The sequence below is a fragment of the Carassius auratus genome, unplaced genomic scaffold (genome assembly GCF_003368295.1).
Source record: "Carassius auratus strain Wakin unplaced genomic scaffold, ASM336829v1 scaf_tig00005957, whole genome shotgun sequence".
Lineage (NCBI taxonomy): Eukaryota > Metazoa > Chordata > Actinopteri > Cypriniformes > Cyprinidae > Carassius > Carassius auratus.
Window position 1 is genome coordinate 49,597 of NW_020523718.1, and position 26,170 is coordinate 75,766.

General features: G+C 36.1%; 1 protein-coding gene across 1 annotated transcript in view; it reads right to left on the reverse strand.

The window, feature by feature from the left end:
- The window catches only part of LOC113071109 (probable lysosomal cobalamin transporter), a 62,151-nt gene that overhangs the window by 30,951 nt on the left and 5,030 nt on the right, over nt 1–26,170 (reverse strand). The window contains exons 3-5 of the mRNA XM_026244472.1: nt 23,597–23,660; nt 4,831–4,928; nt 3,658–3,725 (exon numbers count right to left, since the gene is read on the reverse strand). Of these exons, the coding sequence (XP_026100257.1) occupies nt 3,658–3,725; nt 4,831–4,928; nt 23,597–23,660 (230 nt within the window). The remainder of the gene's footprint in view (nt 1–3,657; nt 3,726–4,830; nt 4,929–23,596; nt 23,661–26,170) is intronic.

Here is a 26,170-nt window from a genome sequence, read left to right on the forward strand (position 1 = left end):
ACATGTATGTCTGTGGCTGACGGCACAAGTGTGTTTACTGTGAACTATCATGTAGAGATCCTTGTATACAGCTCATGTGATGTATCGCCGCAAGCTTTAAAAGCAACTGAGGATACAGTATGCTCACATTCTGAGTAAATTTCTGTAACATGAAGAAAGCCAGTCATCTCCAATGAGGAGAACATCATTCACAAGGTGAGGTTGCATAAGCAAATACCTCAGGCTACAGCTGGTCTGGGGAAAAAAAAATCCCTTGTTTTAACCATAAGTTTCAGTTTTAGTCTGTATCAACTCTATAATTTGTATGTCCAGCAATTATAACTGATATACAGTATTGGGGGTAACACATTACAAGTAATGAGAATTATGTAAACTGATTAATTTTTAGTAACTAGTAAAGCAACGCATAACTTTTTAATTTACAAGAAAATATCCAAGTTACTTTTTTCAAATAAGTAATGAAAGTTACCGCTCCTGTCCCTGTTTTAAGAGAAATTGAGAGTGAGAAGCAAAGGCAGAGGCACTTCATTCAGCCTGAGGCTTATTAATTTCACTTTTAGTATGAAAGGGCCTTTATAGTTGCCAAAAAATTAATAAGCAAGCCTAACTCAGATGACAAAAAGTAATGCAAAAATAATGTAGTAACTAACTATTTTCTTTTTTATGTAGTGATGCAACATTGTAATGTAATTAAAAACAATGTTGCCAATAACAAACAAGGTTAATGGCACAAATATGCAATTCAAAAAAGGCAAAAATTATTAGGAACATATAAATTAGGATTACCAATAAATTTATGACACTACTGAATAAAAAAAGAAAATCATTAGCCACATGCTGTTTATTATTATTATTTAGGTACTTACCGTTTTTTTTTTTTTTTCGGACTATAAGTCGCACCTGAGTATAAGTCGCATCAGTCCAAAAATACATCATAATGAGGAAAAAAACATATATAAGTCGCACTGGACTATAAATCGCATTTATTTAGAACCAAGAACCAAGAGAAAACATTGCCGTCTACAGCCGCGAGAGGGCGCTATATGCTGCTTAGTGTAGACTACAGTAGCAGTGAGCAGCATTGAGCGCCCTCTCACAGCTGTAGATGGTCATGTGTTCTCTTGGTTAAGTTCTCTTGGTTCACGTCAAATTAATTTTGATAAATAAATTGCAGCTGACTATAAGTCGCTGGACCAGCCAAACTATGAAAAAAGTGCGTAATCCTCATATTCATATTATAAAATAAATACCATTGACTGGGTCTATTAATCCCATTTCATTCCTCACGTGTGTTTGTCTGACCATCTAAGCAAAAATATTGGATGTTAAATGTCACAATATATGACAAAATAATCATGCAGCCCTAAAGGACACACACTATACCTACTGTTGACATCCAATGAGCAACTTCAGAAGCCAAAAGGGCCACATTCAAATCACAACAGATGCAAATGGCCACAAAACAGGGTCACATTGAATTTAAATGCAGCCACATCATTCAGCATCACTGGCATAATCAGAGCGAGTTCAATGGACGTGTCACTTCAGAAAAGCTGCGTCGCGCATGAAAATGTCATCTTTTAGGGGTGTCAGTAAATTACGTTGTAAACCATACACACAGCAGGACGCGGTTTAATAAATCCACCAAGGACTCCGTGAGGGTTTATGCAAAGGTACACAAGCTCAAAAACTCCACATGCATCTGACCTTTGTATCCACTTTCCCTGTCATTTCCCATCATCAACTAAGGTCCAAAATCCTAAGTCAGCCAAACTTACTCTATATAGTTAACTTTCACCCTGCTTTTAAATGATATCACATTAGACACTAAATTAAAAGCACACAGCTAAATTTGTAAGCAACGATTGGTGGCTAATTGCAGGCTAATAACCCAAATACGATCCGTTGACTAAGGATCTGTGTCGGATGTCCTCATGAGCACCCTAAAATGACAAATCGGACACTATGCGGACTCGTGGACATCACAGACAAGCAGTAGAGAAAGGCCACGTAAATGCAGGTCCAAGTACGGCATTGATAGAGTGCACTTAGAGCTCTCCAGACATTTTGACGGGTAAGAGAGATTGAATGGGACTACAGAGGCTGGGAAGGGTCAGCTCTCCATTTATAAGACCCATCCTTAGCACAGACCAATCAAAACAGGCAAACAAAAAGAAGTCACTCTCCAAATGAACAATCACAAACACAGGGACTCTGCGTCTCACCCTGAGAAAAAAAAGCTATTATTTCCTACCACATCAGGAGCCATGAGACACAATACTCTTGGTGAAACACTGCACTGGTTCAAAAGGTAAAATGAACACCAAATTGCTTCTGTCCGAAGTGCCATCCCCACTTTTAAATCTGGTCCATGGCATGTCCCTCTTCCCATTCTGCGATCAAAGTAACCCATCCCACTGGGTCTATACGACATGAAGGTGTGATGAAGGTATCCTGCCCCACAGGAACACTATTTAATGGTTGAGAGCACATTAAATTATATGACCTGGTGAGCAGACGTGTTATTCTTGCAGCGGCAAAGAAAATCCATTATGTTTATGCTGCACGAGCACTGCTGAGAACAAAAAGTATAAACTCGAGGTTAAACGCGACAAAGCCATGCCATGTATCTGTACACATTTAGACTGCATGTTGGTTTTCAGTTCGGTTAACAATTGTAAAACGGCTTGATAAAAAAAAAAAACTTTCAAGGTCTTGAAAATTGCCAGGTTTAGAGATGCCAGATAATTTGCTTGTTATTTACAGCACCACCTTTGGTTCATATGTTGTGCAAAAACGGTACCAAAGACTTGGTATTTCAGCTATAGTTTTTATTCCAATGTTTCAGCAATAAAAACTTAAACTGCGCAATACCATGACCAAACAACTGTTTCCTGTGATTGCAAAGCAGAGATTTCAGCAGCAATTATTCCAGTCTTTGGTGTCACATTTCTTATGGATGGATGGAACTTGAACAGTAGTGTACCAGAATGGAGATAGTTGAGAAGTGGATTAAGAAAAGATCACAAAGACTAATATTTATATTTGGAATGACCTGCACTTGGGAATCATGCACAATAAGATCAGGAACAAGTATAAATAGGCTCAATTTTGAGTTTTTGTTAACATTAATTGGAAATCCTCCAGTCGATTTTGAGGTCTCTGGCTCTACAGAAATAAACTGTGTATCTTATTTCCTTTGGAATATATTGATTTTAATCTGTTAGCAGAACTTACTGATTCAAAATTGTTTGAATTACTGATACCAAACTAAGTTTTTATTGACAATCATTCATAATTGGACTAGAGCCCTTTGTATTCCAAATCTTGCAGAAATCCCCCAGAAATGTCATATTATCAGCATTTGATGTGCCCCCAGTAGAGATATCGCTCTACTAAACTAATAATGGCTACTCAGATTTTATCTACAGTTTGTTCTTCAATTCCACAAAGGTAATCTTAGTACAAAATCATCAAATAGCAGTTATTATCAGCATTCTGTCCAACATTTCCCCAGTATTCTAACACCTGCTGTACCCCCAATGGAGGATAAAGAGGATGAGTGAATGATATAATAATGCTCACATCGACCACTCCACACACAAGGACACACACACACACACACACAGAATACTATAATCCCACAAATGCACTTACCCAATCAAAAGCAGCGCTGAACACACAATCACAAATCCTATTGTATACTTCAGTGCATTTTTCACTTGCTGTAATGAAAGAATAAAAATACAGGTTTATCAAACTGTATTCATCAAGTCATCAACCCGTGATAAATTATGCTTCATGTAGAGAGGGTCTTTGGGCTGGAGTATAATTACATATTTGCAGCACTTAACAGTCAGGAACACAGTGTCCCTAGTTAATTCTCTGATGCAGACATTGTGGCTTTGTTCCAAAACCTGAGCTAATGTCCTAACTGAAACGGAACTTTACAAGTGACCGATTTGGAACATTCTACATTAGATGAGCAACTCTGTGTTAACATGAAGTGCATGAGGGATTCAACTAGTAAATGAGTTAGTTTGGCATTAGCTTGTTGCAAAACTAAAACTGTGATACTCAAATAAATGTAATTAGCAAAGTAAAATAAGCAAAAATGCAGAAAAAGTGTAAAAATAGTATAAATAAATAAATGAAATATTAATCGGGGTGCATCTAGTTAGTACATGGTGTAAGCCAAAAAAGAAGGCAGAAAAATCATCCTGCCTCGATTTCAGGACAATACCTATGATGCTTTGAAAATGTTGCCTTCATTGGAGGCAGAATAGTTCTGGAACGAAGCCACTTCTAAGTGTTTGAAAGGAGAAGAAGGAGTGGAAAGTTTGGAAAGAGATCTAAATAACTTCTACAAGATGGAGGAAGCTCCTCAGCATGCAATTCTGCACATCACTGTGGCGTCCTTTGAGAAAAATCTCTGACATTTGAAGTGAGCAGTAATATAGTGAGTAGGATGTGTTTTCGTCACTTTATTACCTCAATGCAGTCAAATCTCTTGCAGATGGAGTCTAGGTGAACTCACTGGCTTATTATAAATGAACTGCCATAACTGTAATCAGGCAAATATCACTTAGCGATACCTCAAGGGCATTTCTGTTGATATGATTAATGCAAACTTTTCTAACCGCAAACAGAAAGCCTTGCTTTACATTCTACTACAGTACACACTATTTATTGAGTACAAATAGCTTAACATAGCTCTTTTCCCACCTAGTTTTTCACTGTGTGTGTAAATGATCCCTGTAAGGCTGAGAAGGCAATCTGTTTCAGAACGCATGGGTGTACTGGAAAAACAGGAAGGAGTGTGAGATTTACCAAGCACTTGTTGCTGTTGTCTTCATCTTTCTCCTCGTAGTAGAAATACACAAAGGGGATCCAGAGGAAGACGCAGAACAGAATGATTGAATACAGAGCTGTGAAAGAGAAAAGATGGACAGTTACACACCTGGAGCACTCTCACCAACCAGGATCCCCATTAAATACAGCACATTACGCATGATGTATTTAGATGCAATGACATGGCACTCATTCTGGGTCCAGATTTATTACTTATTTATTATTTGTACACATCATGACCTATGTCTCCCCATTATGATTTTTTTTTTTTTTTTTTTTTAATAAATTTGGTGTGTCAAAAGGTTTAAAAAGGTGAAGGTTGCATGAGATTGTTGTATAAAAAATAAATAAATTGAAAAATAAAAAAATCCAATTATAGATTTTAAAAAATATTGTATTATTATAATTCATAAATGGAACGAAAAGCAGAAAGAAGTTTGGAAAATACTGATATTTCCTATATAAAAAAGTATATATAAAAAATATATTATATACACATCGCACACACATACATGAATACATACATACAAAAACACACTAATATAAATAAAAATTATAATTTCGAAAAAAAAATGCAAAACCTATGATTACTCTCTGCTTACAGACATTTGTTAAATCTTAATCTCTGTTGAAACCAACATGATTTAGATAAGATAACAGTAAAGATCAGATTTCTAATTTTCCAATGAGCATGTCAAAGCAACCAAACAGAAGCACATTTATAGCCATCATAAATTCAATCAAATATTAGTTGGATTATACACAGCGATTCTTTTAATGGGCTTCATAAATTATCAAAAACTAATTTTTGTATAGTACACATTGTTAAAAGTATGACATGTCTATATAGTGAAAGATAAACAGAATAAAGGGTACGAACACAAATCCAGAGTAAAAATCAATGTCTTTACATGTAAAGATTCCTAGAAACCAGTAAAACTCCCACATAAACCTAAACCCCAAAGCACAGACGAGCAGAAATAATCAAGTTAAAGGAGCAAAGATCACTGATATTACAAGAGTTTACATAACAGACTGTGACAGGCAGAGAAAGTGATTTTGTTGATTCCTCTCTTTCCCTGTCATACAATGAATTAAAATCGTCAGCTTGGCCTATTTCAGTCCTGAAGCGGATCTCACACACACAGATTTTGTGACCCTGTAAATTATCATCTTCACTTCTCATGTAGGTTACCCAGTTGATAGAGGCGATATGAATAATACATCCTTTCTTTGGTTCACAAAATGTGTCATCTTAAAACCCTGTAGAAATGTTTGTATACATGAAGGAATGGATTAAGAAACTGCAGCTGGATGCATGAGAAAAAAAGTCTGGAGTACACCATATCACACAACTCTGCGAACATCTTTCTCCAAATAGAAAAAACAGGTCTGTAATCATATAGACTGTATCTAATACTGGCAACACACTAGAAAGGCTTGCAATGACCTTCCATGAGCGCAAAAAAATGATCCATCATTCTGTCTGCGGTCAAGTAGGACAAAAAGCTCATTTCCGTGAACATGTAAACATGCTCTGCACACATCAGTCAAATCTGTACATGTGTGTTCATTTGATAAATGCTGCGATTTTATAAGATGGATGTGTGAAGAGGACAGCCGAGTGCGTTTCTGTCGGGGAAAACACAAATGTTTTTTAACAGCAGGCAAGGAGGAAAACAGAGCAGCAACAACATTTCAAAATAAAGCATAATGGGATGAAAACCGTTATTGTTATCGCTTCATGAGCCCTGCGGCTGATTTTGCCAGCTGTTCGTGTGCTTTTCAAAACTTAATTTTATGATAATTTGCTGCACTTTTCTAGATTACTGTGAGGGATTTGGTCATATAGCTCTTATCCGTGAGTTCAGTGGATCAAAGCTGCTCATACAGATAAACTCTGCGCTCTCACACACTCTCGCTACAATTTACCGTCTCTCGGTTTTGTTATACTTCTGCAGTTTTGCGTGATTAAAGAATTCCTCAGGGTTTCGAGTATTTGTATAAAGCTTTCAAGAGCTTCAACCCATCCTGTCTCCTCAGAAAAATCCCTCACAGTTTGTGTTCTCAAGGCAAACCAAACTCTGGACCATGCTTCAAACTCTGGACCAATCCAAGGCACACGGAATCAATTTGCTGCAATTAGAAATACAATAACAGTTTAAACTGTATCTGTCAGGAATGTCTGTTTGGCTAATTAACGGTGTTTGCGAAGGCAAGCATCCCTGTTTCTGTAGCATATACTTGGGTTTTGAGTCAGTTTATGTGATGGACACGAGTGATACCACAAATCATGCGGCTTGCCAATGTGTTTCACCACTAGAGAAAATTAATACGATCAATATTTTTACTGGTATTCATAGTTTTCTACTTAATCTGTTATTGGTTTCAGCTATTTGGATGGCAATAAAATGCATAAAAGCATAAATAAATAAATAAATTATACATATTGCTTCTTTACCGCTTTTAAATTTTTTGACAAACTCAAAAAAAAAAAAAAATTAAAAGATAAATAAACTATTAATATTAGTAATAATAAGTCATTACAATATGGGTGTACAGATACATGGAACAACAAAATGATAAATTAAACAAAATAAAAACAGATGACAGATTGAACGATAGATAGTCAGATAGAAAAACAGAACAATCAATAAACCATGATAGAACGATAGATTGATAGAGGGTCATTCCGTGTCAACTCAACCAGAGGTCCCCAGTTCAAATTTCTGATTTTGCAATTTTTTTTTTTTTCTGAAGAAATATAGATAGTAATGAAACCCAAAATATTAAATGTTGTGGATGAATATTTACTGAGTAATCCACTATTTTGTCGAGGGGGGGTCAAAATGGCAATTTTCACCTGAGATTCAGAGCCAAATTACCAGGGTGTAAATCTTAATGCATCATAATGTTATTGTTAGACAGAGATTAGTAGGTAAATAGTTCATAAACAGTACTGTGTCTTAAACTTTCCTTTTGTCATCTTCATTTTTAAGGCCCTATATGGTTCGGTTCCAGATATATTGGGAGCTCAATATGGCTCCAGGAGTAAATCGTTAAAATGTACACATTTTAGTGGTCAAAAAACAAATGTGGGTTACTTTGTAAAAAAATATTATTAAAGTAGAAGGTCTGAAGAACAAATAATGTTGAGGTCCCAACATTTGGTTTTTGACCACTGAAAATGTGTTCATTTTAACAATTTACTCCTGGAGTCATATTTAGATCCCAATATCTCTGGACCCGAACCATATAGGGCCTTAAAAATGAAGACGCCAAAGGGAAAGTTTGATAAGACCCAATATCTAAAAGGGCATTAATATATCTTTAATACTTCTTGAATTATAGACACGCAAAATTTGGAAAAGGGCATTTACAAAAATGCTGTTTCCCCATTTTTTTCTGATCTGTAGACAGACAGACAGACAGACAGACAGACAGACAGACAGATAGATAGCTAGATAGCTACATATATAGATATTGTTTTTTTTTAGGTGATAACGTGATTCATTAGCATGATTCAAAACGTGAAACCAAAAAAGAAAAAATAAATAAATCAGACAATCACGACCATGGCAGACACTTCGGTAAATAGGTTTCTTTTACACACTATGCTCCTCTCAATAATCCCAAAGAGTTTTAATTAAAACAGAAGAAGCAGACAAAAGAAAAGAAATCCAATTTGTCCCTCCTCACAAACCATATTGGGCATTTTTAGTTAATTCTGGGCACCTGTAGTGAACTAAAGTACCGAGAGCATACTAGTTAAATACACAGCATGCTGTGGAAACGAGGGCCAGTAAATGTGAAAGTGAAATGTCAACTTTTCAGTGACAGCAATTACAGCTCCTGGTGAGAATATGGTTGCTTTGGTACACTATATTGTTTTAAAAACGCTGCATGAAACATTCATCTTGAATTACACTTCATATTTCATGTTGATGTGTAACTGCTTTTGTCTAACTACAGGCAACTTCTCTGAGAAGGTTTCACCATGCAAACTGTCTGACAGAAAAATCTGTAGACCTAACTACTTATCTATTTGGTTGTTGGATGAAGAGTACTATCGTTTGGGATTGGTACTTTTTTATTTAAAAAAGAAATACTTTTTGAAAGTCTCAATTTATTTGATCGAAAAAACAATAACAATTTCAATATTCTGCAATATTATTAAAGTTTAAAATTACTCATTTCTATTTAAATATATATTAAAATGCAATTTATTCCTGTGATGGCAAAACAGAATTTTCAGCATACTCCAGTCTTCAGTGTCACTTGATCCTTTAAAAATCATTCTAATGTGCTGATTTTGCAGCTCAAGAAACATTTCATATTATTATCATTGCTGAAAACAGTTGTGCTGTTTAATAATTGTGTAGTAATAATGTCTGAATTAAAAAAAAATCATTTTGATGGATAAAACTTTCAAAAGAACTGAATTTATTTGAAACAGAAACATTATGTTTATAGTAACATCTTAGAATAAGAGTAATAATTTATTTTGAAAATTATATTTATTTCATTTATCTATCTAAAATACATATTTATCACTTTTACAGATTCACTTTTACATCAACAATTCTCATTTTATCCCTATTTCATAATGAACAGTATTATGTTGTAATGCCTAAATCAATTCACTTAAGCATCACAACACTGATTTGACATTGACATTATAAATGATTGATTTCAATTTTTAGTGGTAGATTTTTCAGCCATCTCCATGTACTTTTAAATAAAGTCATTACTGCACATCAAATATGGATAATATGGACATAAGACAAAGAAGGATTACATTCATTTCAACAGGTCAGCGTTCTGGCTAAAAACAATGAACTGTTTGTCTACAGGCACTGAAGCAGAACCATGCAATGTTAGTGGTACACACTGCAGCACTGCTCTCCGTCCCTAGTCTGTGAGCTCATGGCACCCAACCACTGGGTAATATTAATCATAACAACATGAATATTAACACGGTGAGGGAATAGGCCGCAGTGCATTACTGCAGATCATCCATTTCAATCTAACCAGATATAATGGGAAAGCACCTGACTGGGGAGAAAAGTTTAGCATATTAATCCCCCTGACAAAGAGAAGAGGAAGCTAAATAATTAAATGACCAACCTCAGTCCTCCACTAGTTCTGGCTCCCTTTATAGCACTGCAGCGATCCCCCCTCAGGTGTGGAGACGAGAGGGTTGACGAATCCACTGCGAGACACCCAGTTTGGACTCGTAAAAACACACTTGAGATTCAGACTCATCTCCTGAGTATGCTTATTTTGATGGTTATTAGTTTAAGAGGGTTCTGAGTTACACATCCCTTCAAGCCTAAACTAACATTCGTGTTATTTGAAAACTATATCTGCAAGTTTGCCTTCAGGGGAGATTTGGTTTATTTAAATTGTTCTCTCCTTTACAACTATAATCAGATCTAAACAACTCAACAGGCACTGACGATGTGCCTTGGCTAAACTAAAGCTTATTTGTTAGTGATTTGCTTGCCAATAGCAATACTTTGAATATCAGATGATCTTAAAGGGACAGTTCACCTAAAGTCTGTCATTGTTTAGTCACCCTCATGTCTTTCCAAATCCATTTCACAATTTTGGGATTTGGGCTATTTATAATGTATTTGTTTTAGACTAGTGGAATGGAAACATCCACAAATAATATTAATATATAATGTGAATTTATTGCATCTGCTTGGGTCTATAGATTTCAATAAAATTATGTTTTCTCAGAATGTGCTTCTTCCTGCACTGAGCCAAAAAAATCTCCACTTCAGTAGCACTTATACTTTATAGTTTATTCCTTTTTTTTCTTCTTTTTTTTTTTTTTCTTTTTTACATAGGGATTTGTTTATATGGCATTTACCTGATTTAATAAAAACATATATATCTATATATCTTTTATATATACATACATATATATATATATATATATATATAAAAACTGGTAGAGCATTGTGTTAGCAAGCAAGCGCAAGGTTGGTGGTTCGATTCCCCGGGAACACATGATAGGTAAAAATTGATAGCCTGAATGCACTGTAAGTCGTTTTGGATAAAAGCGTCTGCTAAATGCATAAATTTATATATATATATATATATATATATATATATATATATATATATATATATATATATATATATATATATATATATTTTTTTTTTTTTTTTTTTTTTTTTTTTTTTTTTTTTTTGGTTGTTGAGAGTATTTTCTTACTTATGGACTGAGAAAAATGAATCTCATTCATTAAAACCTGTAATTCTAATAAGTCAACAAAATGAAACAAGAATTCTGAATGTGGCTTTATAGAATGGTCAGATTTCTGGAAATGTATGCAGACTGGTACATATTCAATTAGATAATTGCCACATTTGCATATTTAAACATAGCATTTCACAAAATGTAATGCAAAATATGTTTGCAATGATTAATTCAATCAAGAAAAGGGGGAAGTATGTGAAAGGGGTTAAACAATAGAAACGTTTTACAGTCCTCACAGACAAATGTCGAGGAATCATCACTTCAGTTGGCACACAAACCACAAGGAGTCATGTCAAATCGGACAGGACACTCAAGATAAGGTCTGATAGACACTCGCTGTCCCACTACAGGAAGAAGTCTGTCACAAGGGCATCATCCTCCAAACTCTACTGCACAAACACATTATAATGATGTAAAAATGAGATGTCAGGAAAGGCCTAGGGGGGAAAAAAAACTGACAAAGGACTCGGAAGATACAAGGATATTTAAGTATTGCTGTAACATGGTGCATGTGATGGCATGTTTTATCTTTTCATTTAACCTTTTTTAAACTAGATATAAAAGTCTTCAATTTCTCCATCCATATTTGGCGAATATAAAATTATATTTTGGTTATGTGCAACACTAAGCTATAAGTATTAAATAAATATATTAAAGATTCAACCATCAGCTTAGAAAAACTATAGAAAACACATGTATACTGTAATGGAAACCTGTGCCATAAATAGTAAATGTACACTAAAAAATAAATAAAATAAAGCAGCACAACTGTTTTCAACATTGATGATATAATAAATGTTATCATTTGTCCCATTATAAGTGCATTACGCTATATCTTTTGTTTTTAGGACCTGCAAGACAAATCTAAATAATCTGAGTTGTAGTTAATCCAGAATATTATTTTAATAGTTGAAAGCAATGGAATCTCATCACAAGAAGTCTTTTATCTGGGCAGGTGGCCAAACACCGAACACTAAACAAGGTCAAGCAGGTTCATTCGAAAATTTCCTCTGGCCATTTGGAGACACACACTTAAACTCCAAACGTACCCAGATGTCACAGGTGGTTTATGTGAAGGAGGTGGCAACTCATTCAGCAGAGAACCTGGAACTGATTGTCACCAGATTGAAAATTAGCATTCTGTGAAGCCTTTTGGCCTGCGTGGGGGCTGTCGGATTACAAATCAGCACAGGCAATAATTTTCAATTGTATTGGGCTGTTAGAAGCACTGACCTCTCGGGGCCAAACATTCTCTGAAAGAAGCACTGCAAGAATACTGATGGTAATACAGTGCTGCATCTGGAGAGACTGGTGTTCGGTGATCTTCAGGAAGAGACTGTGACAGAGCACATATTTCTATCAAAGCAAGGCAAACAGAATGCAAAAATAATGCTCTGCTTCTTACACTGAGCAGAGATGCAACCTTCAGGTAGGATAAAAATAGCTTTAACAAACGACATGGACTTACATGAAGACATGACACCAGATCTCGCAAGTAAGTAGGGTTGGGTACCGAAACCCAGTATTATGGAACCGGTATGTACAAGAACCGAATCAGAATGCAGATTTCTGTGCCTAATTTCGGTGCCATGCTTGAGCTGAAATATTTGTTCCTTGGTTCCCTGAAACGTTCGTAAGGATCACCGTCACCACACGTTAAAATTAATTTCACGACTGAGAAAATTCACTAACGCAAGTCAGAAAGCTCTTATATTACAAATCCAACACATCTTTGCGCGAGTGTCCATGTTGTTTTCAAATTCCGACTTAAAAGCACAACTCGGAAAATGAGAGCATCTGAGGAACGCGTGAATGCATCAATTAAACTTGCTCTGATGGCAGCAGGTAGATACCGTTAGCTAGCTAAGCTAAACATTCTTAAATTAAAATGCCTAAAGCTAAACTTCCCTTGTAATGACTTGCAATGAGAAGCGTTTCTAACAGACAACAAAAGAGAACACTATAATGTTTTTACTCCACAGCTGCTTCCTTTTGTGATATGATGTGGCTTCTTGTCACAGAATGAGGCAGAAAATATTTTCTATACTGTAAGCATATTGCAAAAAGGCTATGCCGATTAGCAATGGATTATAAATATACTCAATTATGATGAAAATACCAAAGATGGCTTGAATAACACTACATTGTCGCAGTTAAGTGTTTATTGTCTTTGTTTTATCATTCAAAACATATATATCTTCTGTTTACTCAGTTACAGCTATAGCGATGCCTTTGTCCATATTAGGGATTCCCTGCATTCTATTCCTTCTGTGATATACATGTGGAGTTTCTGGTTGACGGCACCCTCTGGCATCCAGTATGACTGAAACGGACATTAAATGTGTTTTTAGTGCTCAATAATGGCCAATCTATCCTATTTTTATTTTTATTTTATTTTTTTTAGTATAGGTTCTGGCACTGTTACAGTTTCAAAAGTATCAAAAACCCAAACGATACAATTAAGGTTATAAAACATTGTTGTACACTTTTCAGAACTGAATTGTGAGCATCTTTCAACCTCCAATTGATTTCCCGAATTTGAATTGATTTGATATTAAGGTAGCAGACAGAATTGCACAAATTTGAATGAAAAAAATTTTAATTCAAAATTTTAATTCAAAGGACCTTTCCGAATTTTCGTATTCGTTTTTTTTTTTTTTTTTTTTTTTTTTGACATCCTTTCCTATCAAAATCCTTGATACAGATGCAAAAATGCAGAAAATCTAACCTGATACAAATTCTGATACAAAGACAGACAATAATTTTGGAGGTAGTGTGTACACCAATTTTTTTTTTATATACACACCTGCTCTGGTGTAAACTTCACACATGAACTTTTTTGCACGATTAAGAAGGAACCCTGCACAGTTATTAGTAAATGAGACCCAGTGTGAGCATAAATGTTTTTTTTTTGGCTTGATCTCTGTTCTTCGTGCATGTTTCAGCATGATTGCTAATGGAAAGTGCAAGTCGCTGGTGGCGCCCAACAGCAGCAAACACTGACAGATTGTGCATTTATTGAAGTGGGCAGCTGCGCATGGCGCAAGGTCCTTGAACCTGCTGAGATGAAAGCTCAGGCCAAAGCGTACACAGGAAGGATTCAAACATTGCCCCGCTCTGCCTGCCATTAACGCTCTGCCCAATTTTTAAGAGGCGCATCATGGTGCCTGTGCCTCGTGGCAGGGATTTTGATGATCAGGAGTGGGATGTTAAACCCAGATGGATTGCAGCTGAAGCCCCCATCCAAGACATCCCTGGAGATTAACCTCTTAGGTTAAGTAATTAAAGGGAAAATATATATTTGTTCAGATGGCCTGGGGCCAAGTCCTCGGGCAGCATTTCTATTTAATGTAGTGTTCTTTAGAGTGGACAGCCTCTACCTTGAGGTTTGGCTGCAAAGTACAAGGTTAAATGGAAAAGCATCCATAAAAGTCCCTGGATACATCCAGTATCTTGAGCTTAAAGGCTTCCTATCATCCAGCCAGGAGTCTGTTCACAATCCACGAGTTTGTTTGAAATGTCAAGATTGTTTAAAAGCTGAAAGCTTCTCTGAATTTTAACTGGACGGTTTTTGAACTTTCATACAAGGATACCAGAAATGCTTTTGAGTCTGAAAGATAATCAGATCCAGCTGGTGAGGAGTCACTGAGCTGTCCACCTCTGCCCATTTAAATCTACATCTCTGGAAAATTAAACTAGGCGTTCACTTCTTTGCTCGCTCTCCATTGCCTCTTTTCACATCTTATACAATAAGTAAAAGCCAGAGTCAGTCAGGTGTGTCCTTGGGCAGAGCTGCTTGACTTAAAATGAATATAAAAGTAAAAAAGTGTGGTCATTTCCTCAAGTGTGGATGTGCCTCACATCAGGAGGACAGCATCCGTCCATCCGTCATTATAGCTGTTTATCTATTGTAACTTTCTTTACATCGATCATGCTATCTATCATTATATTGTTATATATGTTTTTAAATCTATCATTATAGCTGTCTGTTCTTTGAATTTAGATTTTTTGTAATTCTACTTCTCTGCATTCAAGTTTGAATTGGAATTCAGCATCTTGTATCCTGCTTTGGTTCAAATTCCTTGAATTGAATTATAATTGAAAAGGCTTCTTCAGATCTTTTCTGAATGTCGCAGAACACTGGTGAATGTAACTGTTTTTTAGCACTCTAAAATGGGGCAGACAATCAAAATCTGCGGCTTTGTGGCTGTATCCTGAATATTTTTAAAGTTCATGCAGTAGTCATGTATAAAGCCTATGGAATTGCAACGTGTTTTTTTTTGGCATTTACTATTTAAAGGAAATATTCGGCAAATGCTCCTTAATGTGGCTTTTGAATGCATATTTAAAGGCATGGGTTGTGCAGGAAATAAACTAAAATCAATTCAGGAAACTGTGGAGTGCCAGTCTTCAGGGTCTATGCCTTAATCTGTAACATTTAGCATGAAGATGATTTTACTAGGGGTGTGCATGGATAGTCGAACATTCGAATATTCATTCTGCTCTAATTATTCGATAAATAAAAATGATATTAGAATTTCGCTATATTTTGCTTGCCATAAAAAAAAAAGAAAGAAAAGAAAAAAAAGTCCACAATAAAACCTAATTCGGTCACTTTCTGTGATTCTCCACGGCATATTTGAAGATGTATGCAAGCAAAAAATAATGAATGAATAAGAACTGCGGTCTTCTACAGTACTTCAAATATGCCGTGGAGAATCACAGAAAATGACCGAATTCAAGAACATTGTTGCGGCATCTTTCAAGCAACGAATAAACACTGCTTACTTGGAGAATGCAGTGAAAACTCCTCTTCTCACGTCCGCCCTAGACCGCACAAACATCTCAGGTTTCTCGGTGAAAACATGAGAGAAGTACGAAAAAAAAAAACGTTTTGAACATTATCAGAACATTTTCTTGATGCGAGTGTTGTGAATGCAGCCGCTGCCACCAACGATGAAGAGGCGGTGGAAAAGGCTGAGCCAGTTCTTCAGCGATGACTACAGAGAGTCCAGCCGAGACGAGTGGGAACAGTTCTTGCTGGAGCCATGTATTCCACCAGATGAGGATCCCACTCAGTGGTGAAACCAAAACACGAAGCGCATCACAAAACTTAGTCTCTTAGCACACTGTTATTTGTGAGTCCCGACGTCTGTGCCGTCAGAGTGTGTTTTCTTCGCGGCCGTCCTTATTGTTAACAGACTAAGGAGCCGACTTTCTCCCTATCATGTTTACATTTTTTTTTTTGTTATATATTGGGATTATTTTAATTAAGGTCATTTTACACTGCGCCTGAAAATATTTTTGCATGTTAAAAAATTAATACGCGTTTTGTCAGTTTTGTCTGTGCTAGTGTTATGAGTGCGGGTCAGTGTACTGTTTGAGTGCATGCATTACTCCGGGATATTGGTTTGTTTGAACTCCGAGGGAGTGTCAGCCACATTAAAAAAAGTTAACAGCTTAAATCATTTGTGGATTAAAGTGTATTAGAGATGCGAACCGTTTAAAAGGTTTCAGTTCGATTTGGTGAACTGAATGATTTTCTTACCTTTCTGGACATGGATAGTATACCGTACACACAGCTTCAATGGAGGGACTGAGAGCTCTCAGACTAAATCTAAAATATCTTAAACTGTGTTCCGAAGATAAACCGGTTTGAAACAACATGATGGTGAGTTATATATTACATAAATTTGCAATCTGGGTGAACTAACCCTTTAATATAAATAATAATAATTAATATAATTATTATTATTATTATTATTATTATTAACTAAATAAATTTAGTTTTTTTATATATATAGCATTTGTACAAATAGTAAGATGTCAAAAGAGACTCTTAAAAGATAGTAATAAAAGAAAATGTATGACTCTGCAAACACTCAATAGGAAATGTGGACCTTTTCTAGGATTTATGAAGTTCATTGTCAGATTTGCTGAACCAAGATGTTTCAGGGTTTGAAAGCTGTCACATGATTACAGAGTAAAGTGTTGTCTTACACAAAGCAAAAACCCATTTTCAGCTTAACACATGACACAGAATGGCAGAGTTTGATTAAAACTGAGTAGCTGTAACAAGCAAAAGCTCTTGAAGGGGCTGTTAAGCATGTCAGTGGATGTTGAGAGGGCTTCATATTTGGATATGAATGATGCCTTTAACAAACACAGAATTTTTGTGCACCTTACATCAAGCGTGTTAATGTTTGACAAAGGGAATACACCGCAATAAAATAATTACATCCAAGTCTGTAGAGCCCAACTACTTCAGAAGAAAGCAATCTCTTCCTCCTTCAGGACAAGTTTGTGGTGATCGCCACACACTAGGGCGAGATAAAGTTAGGGCTGTAATTATTCTGTTTGCACAGACATAGGCGGACAGGGATCTCAGATTCTGCTTTGTAAAGAAGCCTTTGAGGCTTTGACCTGCCAGTCTCCTCAAATGCATTGGATTCGGCTTTGCTGTGATAGATGGAGCTTGATCTCCACCTACAGGCTGCTGGGAAATCTCTTCTGTACATGATGTGGAGATGGGAGGGGGGCCCACAATCAATGCGACTAATTCAGGAACTGCAGCAGAACGAAAATGCCACCAAGAGGAAGAAAAAAAATAGCAGCAGGATGATTCCGTTTGAAGGCACTGCAGTTATGGCTGTGGTGAAAACAATATCTACATACCTTAATCGCAGTATAACGACCTGTGAGCGAGAGACTGTGGGAGCAGCTTGCAGAATGCAGCTATCGATTAAGGACAGTTGATTAATTACTGTTAGATTTCACTGCAGCAGGTGATTTTAATGCAAATACCCAATGCTCAGATGGTTGAGTGTTAATGGTGGATGGTGAAAAAGCAGTGTGCAGCATCTTTTTCCGAGAACAAAGGCACTTTTCTTGGATGAGTTCTTGAGAGGTGTTGACACCACACTTTTGCAAAAGATTCAAATTTGTTCCAATTCCTCCTCCTGCTTGGCTTGCATTTCTCTGGATGAGACAGTTGTTCTTCTCTGTGACCATCCCCACGAGGACAACGGGATGAGCTCGAGAGTAAACGAAAAGAAAGACAAACATTTGTCGTCAGGAATACAAAAGCAAACAGTTAATCTCGGCTGAATAAACTCCAGCGTTCTCGATGAGTGTAGCGTGTTGAAAATGAAAAGAAGGAAACTGAAAACCGCACACCATGCAAGAAACGCCATTTGTGTCCACATTTACGAAGTGCACAAAGTCAAAGTCACAAAGGTTTTTTTTTTACCAATAGTATGTATTTTAAAATGTGCATATGCTAAAAGAAAAGGTTTAAGATCCAGTAATGTTTCTTAAAAAAAAAACATTTAACATATTTGTTTGATTATATATATAATATATATATATATATATATATATATATATATATATATATATATATATATATATATATATATATATATATATATATATATATATATATATATATATATATATACAGTGGGGATCGAAAGTTAGGGCACCCCTTGCAGAATCTGTGAAAATATGAGTAATTTTCAAAAAATAAGAGAGATCATTCCAAAATGCATGTTATTTTTTATTTAGTACTGTCCTGAGTAAGATATTGTACATAAAAGATATTAACATTTAGTCCACAAGACAAAAAAAATTGCTGAAATTATTAAAATAACCCCACTCAAAAGTTTGGGAACCCTTGGTTCTTAATACTGTGTTCTGTTACCTGATGATCCTCGACTGTCTTTCTGTTTTGTGATGGTTGTGCATGAGTCCCTTGTTTGTTCTGAACAGTTAAACTGAGCAGCGTTCTTCAGAAAAATCTTTAAAGTCCTGCAGATTCTTCAGTTTTCCAGCATCTTTGCATATTTGAACCCTTTCCAGCCAGGGGCGGAGCGGGGGGGTGGCTAATGGGGCTTAAGCCCCGAATGTTTTGTCAAAAGCCCCGAATCTTTTAGCTTTTTTAAAATAACTTCAACTTTGTTTCATTTCCTCTCAGTCTCTCAGACTGGAGCGGCAAAAAAGAAAAGAAACAAAAGCTCTATTACTGTGCGTTGTGGCGGACGGTAAAGCATCACGCATCACTTCGCTTGTTTGCCAACTGCCGATAAAAACTAACGAAGAAGAATATAAATCATCTTATTCGTCGTTGTCATTAGGGGCTGGTGGGCTTTTTATTTCACCGCCGTTGTAGCGAGCTCACTGACTAACCGCCTGAAATTAACATTATGGACATAATTTTTTTTAAAAGGAACTCGTAACAGCAAACCTCACCGGCCAGAGAGAGATTCAAAAGCAATATATCCCAATGTATCAAATGCTAAGTTATTTCAGGGCATGTTTTACACCTGTTCTCGGCACATTAGTGGGATAAGAAGACAGATTAATTGAGAAATATAGCTGGAGAACAATTAAATACAAAATAGTTTGTAGGCTTTACTGGGTGAATATTTTTTTTCTGAGTAACCATCATTTTCCCAGATAGTGTATAGATTTTTAGGCATTCTGTTATCTCAAACAGCCTGAAAAATAGTGCATTTAGCTGACATAAATGGGGGGAAAAAAATCTCCCCTGCGGAGTACACCCCTGCAGCCCCCTAGGTTTGGGCTAAGCCCCGAATGTTTACATCTTCTGGCTCCGCCCCTGTTTCCAGCAGTGACTGTATGATTTTGAGATACATCTTTTCAGACTGAGGACATTTGAGGGACTCAAACACAACTATTAAAAAAGATTCAAACATTCACTGATGCTCCAGAAGGAAACAAGATGCATTAAGAGCTGGGGGGTGAAAACTTTTGGAATTTGAAGATCAAGGTAAATTGTACTTAATTTGTGTACCGGGAAACATACAAGTATCTTCTGTTGCTTACGAAGGGCAGAACTAAATGGAAAAAAAAAAAAATTTCAATAAAATAAGAAAAATTTGGCCATCTTCATCGTGTTCAAAAGTTTTCACCCCCAGCTCTTAATGCATCTTGTTTCCTTCTGGAGCATCAGTGAATGTTTGAATCTTTTTAAATAGTTTTGTTTGAGTCCCTCAAATGTCCTCAGTCTGAAAAGATGTATCTCAAAATCATACAGTCACTGCTGGAAAGGGTTCAAATATGCAAAGATGCTGGAAAACTGAAGAATCTGCAGGACTTTAAAGATTTTTCTGAAGAACGCTGTTCAGTTTAACTGTTCAGAACAAACAAGGGACTCATGCACAACCATCACAAAACAGAAAGACAGTCGAGGATCATCAGGGTAACAGAACACAGTACTAAGAACCAAGGGTTCCCAAACTTTTGAGTGGGGTTATTTTAATAATTTCAGCATTTATTTTGTCTTGTGGACTAAATGTTAATATCTTTTATGTACAATATCTTACTCAGGACAGTACTAAATAAAATATAACATGCATTTAGTATGATCTCTCTTATTTTTTGAAAATTACTCGCATTTTCACAGAACCTGCATAGGGTGTCCAAACTTTCGATCCCCACTGTATATATATATATATATATATATATATATATATATATATATATATATATATATATAAGAAATATACATTCAATTTTTAACACTTAGTTTTTTATCTGTCCATGACGTTGGCTTCTTCCATCATACCGCATATTTACCTAAAAAACAATACTGAACTGTTATTTTAGTGTTCCTGTAGCTCAATTGGTAGAGCATTGCGCTATCAAGGTTGGGGGTTCGATTCCCCTGGAACATGATAGGAAAAAATTTATAGCCTGAACGTACTGTACGTCGCTTTGGATAAAAGTGTCTGCTAAATGCATAAATTTAATTTAATTTTAATTTATTTAAAAAAGGGTCATTTGGGGGAAATTACATCATGAGTTTTCAAATAAGCCATGTTCTAAAGCTGATATTCAGAAAATGCTATAATTCTTCAAGAATTACCTATTGATAATTTTTTTCAGCATGTTAAAACCCATGTCTTTTAATCAGGTCAAATCAATTTAGAAGAATTAAAGATATTATTTGAGAAGTTTTAGATAGAAGTATTAAAGAAAACATCTTACAGAAAGTTACTTGAAGTGTCACCATCCCAACACCTGTTTCTTGAATGACTCGGACATATACAGTAAGCACCTATTCAATATCATAACTCCTCAAACTTCTCCCACAAACAGGTCTATGTATTTGCACCCTATAACCATTTATTCTAGTGAATGGACCGTTCTGAAGCTGAGGCGGTGTTAGTCATAATCACACACGTCATCAGACGGCCGTCTCTCTCCATCCTCAATCTTCTTAAGAAACTCAAAGTCACCCATGTCTCGTTTTTCATCTCTCTATCCCACCTCCAGGCATGATGCCTGAACAGAGGACCACACAGCACACCAGGATGGCTTTAACACTGGGGTTTTCTTTTCTTTCGGAAGAACAAATGCACCATTCTGGTGTCTCTTTGAGCAGAGCCAGCATGGTACAACCCAGGATCTTCCAGAAAACCCAGAAATGAAGCAATCATACCCTTTGTGGATGCAACTCCAGAAACAAAGCATTTGGAGAAAATCACAAGAACAGTGTGTTAAGCAACATGAGATGTGGAAGTCGTGGGTTTAAAAGTACAGTCTGAACTGGCACTAAATCTTATTAAAGCAGGCAAATGCTTTGTTTTACATAAAAAATAAACGATATATTATATAACCAATGCTCAGTAGTGAAAAATATACACCAACACACAGAAAGAAAAAGATTTTTGCACAAGAGCCATGGTTATCTTTCCAGCTTCTCCGTGATTAGATCATTTTAAGCCACTAAAGTAAAAAGTTTGCAGTCCAAAGATCCAGTCTTAATGAACGTCCCTGCTCTCACTGTGCACAGTTCATCACTACCTTATTCTGAAGGGAACAAATCCAGTTGTTTTTATAGTGTCCTCCTAATGACTTGCTTTAAAATCCAAACTTTCTATGCATCCCACCTGTAATGTTTTGCTGACATAACCAAGGCCGTGCAGACTAAATGAATTCTGTTAGATAACAGTGACTTTCTTCTCTGAAAAATCTAGTAGTTTTTTTTTTGTTTTTTTTTTTAATAAAATGAAAACAGTGATATCAAGTCGTACGGGTTTGGAACAACACGAAGGTGACAAAATATTACAGAACCATCATGTTAAACAACTAGATTATAGAATTGTCTTAAAAAATGAAGCTACTTTGCATTTACTGTTGTGTTCTTGGTACATCAATATTGTATTCAGGGGGGTTCTGACTCTTTATTGGTCCAAGTCAAAAGCATCAAACCTATAATCCTCAAGATATTCTAGCACCTCAGGTTCTTCTTTCTATACAAGTTTAGAAGATTTTATCATCTGAACAGCAAAAAAAAAATCCGAAATGTTTTTAGCACAATATCAATGTTTAATCCTTATGGTTAGGGCTTTGTTCAACTCATAAGCATGAGCCTTAAGCCTTAACAAAAAACACTTATAATATACTTTTTATACCATTAATAATTTGTACTTTTCATGATGCAATCAAATCCCAATGGATATTTCACACTGCATATTCTGTTTCACTCAGAATAGCTTTGCAAATGCTTCACATTATCTACAAAACAGCCTATTTTCCCCTGCATTATGCACTCCAAAGTTCTCCCGAAAACAAAAGTTTTGTTCTCAAAGTGTATCTAACAGACTTATCGAATCAATTTTGAGCATAAAATCATATTTTGTTCTGTTCTTGGAGAACACGGGCCGACAGCTGGACAGGGGATTTGCGGCGTGTCTACCTGCACTGTCATTGTTAATCTTCTGATGCTTTTCTGACTATGGAAGTGAGGGTTTTTGATTGGCTGGTTTGTATTGGCTGACAGCTTGTCTCTAGCGCGTTTGGCACTGCTCAACAGACACCGTGCCGCTCTACTACTGCCGGCCTGTTCAGCGCAGCATCTGTTCGCAAACTCTAATGATAATCAAGCAACTGTGCCATAACTCAATTTTATGTTACCTTGTCCCAGCTCCTAGCATCCCTAAAAGATATTATTTAAAGTGGAAGCAATAGAGCACTCAATTAAAGCATGCATGCATGTCACTGAGACATATTTAACGCTATGAAGTCATAAAGAGAGGATGCGGTTCCAAAAAGACGTGTCCAACCATGTTCATGAGTCCTTCCGACCTTGTTCATGGAAAAGGTCACTGACTAATGTGGTTTCTTACCCTCGCAGACAACAGATTTATTCAGCTGAAAACTGCACTCACTTTAGCTTAATTTGACCAAGACGGTTCCACACAAATAAAACCATCCAGTGACTTAACTGCCAGCTTTTGTAGGCCAATGTCAGATCATGTGCGAGCCATAATTTATAACCCGAGTGAATGGACATTAACGATGAGCTGCGGATTGGACTTTGTCAGCTCCCACAATGAAACCCAAACAATAAGGCCAGATGATGAAGGCACATAAAGGTACATTTTCTAAAATGCAACCTAAGAAAACTGAATTTACTGCACCAAAATAGTGTCATTTATTACTTACTGTAGTAGCCATACAAAACTGTGTTTTCGATCTGCTGCCGGGTCTCATTGTTTGCCGCCCATTCCTGGATTTATAAAAAAAAAAAAAAAAAAGTCAGAAAAGTATAAAATACACTTGCATACATTCAGTCAAATCATGAAATATTTTAATTCTTCAGATTCCAGGATTGAATCTGACTGAAGGACTGAGGGACTGTCGGTTGATTGAAATGTTTTAATCAAATGAATTACATGACTGCTGATTGATTTATCAAAATTAACAGAATATAAAACATCTAAGCTTGGTTGAAAATTGTTTAGAATTCAAAATATTTTATATTGCTGTTGCGGTAATAAAACTGCCTTTTGTTCATATGTTTTTCATTTCCATATCATTAAACAGGTGTTTTATGATCATGAGGTGTATAGTACACCTTACGGGGTGTATATTATTAATTTACTATATTGCATACAGTAAATGAATAATACTATAAAAAACTAAATTGTTATGTTCCATAAAACAATAAGAGATCCCCCCTCAAATTGTAAAGTGCTTTGAGTGTCTAGAAAAGCACTATTTAAATGCAACAGATTATTATTATTATAATTATTAATACAGTACAATATATGATGCAGGATATGTATCTCAAAGGATAAAACATGACCAACAAATATACTGCTGTATACAGTTTGGTAAAACATGATTTTTATGACAGGACTTCAAATGGTGCCATGGGACAGTGGTGATACAAAGAAGTGGCTTTCCAAGCGCAGTGTGTTTTTTATTCCCAATGTGTCCGAGATTCCATCAAAAACGTGACCTGACACTTTGATGACTCACAGGTTCTAGGAGTAGATCCAAATGCCAGAGAGAATTGCTGTCTGCCTCGCCGCAGTAAATCACTCTCCCTCTCTCCCTCTGACTTTCTGTCTCGATGAACTCCATCCCGCATTCATAACTCAGCATTTCATCATACCAATAGAGCAAACCCATAATTATTACACGAGCACTAGAAAAACATAATTGTTGGATACTTGCTGTCAGACTTTATGAATCAAAACAGGTCAAGACATAATGAGATATTTCACAAATATATGTTGAACTATGAATTTAAATGACATTGCCAATTACTTGTGATTATTGAAGAATCATTTCATAAAGATCACACTCACAAAGAGAGATTTCTAGCTGTAATAGCTGACATTTTTTATAGAAATTTCAAATACTTTTTAAGATTTGGTTCATTTTCCAGCTTTCCAAGCACGTAAATAAACATTTTAAACTTCCCTGATATTTCACAACCATGGGCAACCTGAAAATGTAATTATTATATTTTCTCATCACGTTACTTCGGCTCCTTAGTCTGTTAACAATAAGGCTGGCCGCGGAGAAAACGCGCTCTGACGGCACAGACGTTGTTGGGACTCACAATAACGGTGTGCTAAGCGAATATGTTTTGTGAAGCACTTCGTGTTTTCGTTTCACCACTGAATGGGATCCTCATCTGGTGGAATACATGGCCCCTTCAAGAACTGTTCCCACTCGTCTCGGCTGGACTTTCTAATCATCGCTGAAGAACTGGCTCAGCCTTTTCCGACGAGTGGGCATTACATCCTCTTCATCATTGGTGACGCACCACTCGCATCAAAGAAAATATTTCTGATAATATTCAAAATAGTTTTTTTTCTTACTTTTCATAGTTTCTTCGAGAAACCCGAGATGTATGCGTGCTCATAATGCAAGCGACGCGGTCGCGATGCGCACGCGGTGCGAAGCTCCCGTTTTTTCCAGGCACGTCCGCACCGCATCGAGTTAAAAACATCTCAACTTTTCAGAATGTTGCAGGCGCACTGCAGGTCATGTGACAAGAACTAAACATTCAGCTTCATCCTTTCCCGTAACAACGTTGAAAGCTAAGCCAAGATGAAGGAACAGCTGATCATATCTGTATATGGATTGCCATTTTGAAATAAATTTAGTAGCAGAGCTACTGAAAGCGATTTTTTGTGCTGCAAATCCATTTATCCTTTGCTGAAATTTCTGCGTCTTCATGGAAAGAGCGCGTCATTGTTACTTAGCAACGACCGCTTCTGCCTGAGCACTTTGGAAAGATTGAGAAAGTTGCGCGCCTAGCGTTTTCCACGCATTTTTAGGCGTGATATGTGAACGGCCCCTTATTCATTAATTAATTATTTTTTGCTTGCATACATCTTTAAATATGCCATCGAAAATCACAGAAAGTGACCAAATTAGGTTTTATTGTGAACTTTTTTTAAGCAAAAATTATTTATCGAATAATTAGAGCAGAACGAATATTCGAATGTTCGACACCCCTAATATATTTCTGTAAGATTTTTTTTTATGTCACGCCTGCAATTATTTTATCAAAAATACAGTAAAAACTGTAATTTTTCTGAATATTATTGTAATATGAAACAACATTTTTCTATTTCAATATATTTTTATATGTAATTTCTTCCTATTATGAGAAGCTGAATTTTCAGCATTCTAATATGCTGATTTGGTGCTCATGTAACATTTTCAATAATTCTTAATATTGAAGACAAAAAGAACAGATATAACATTTTTGTAACA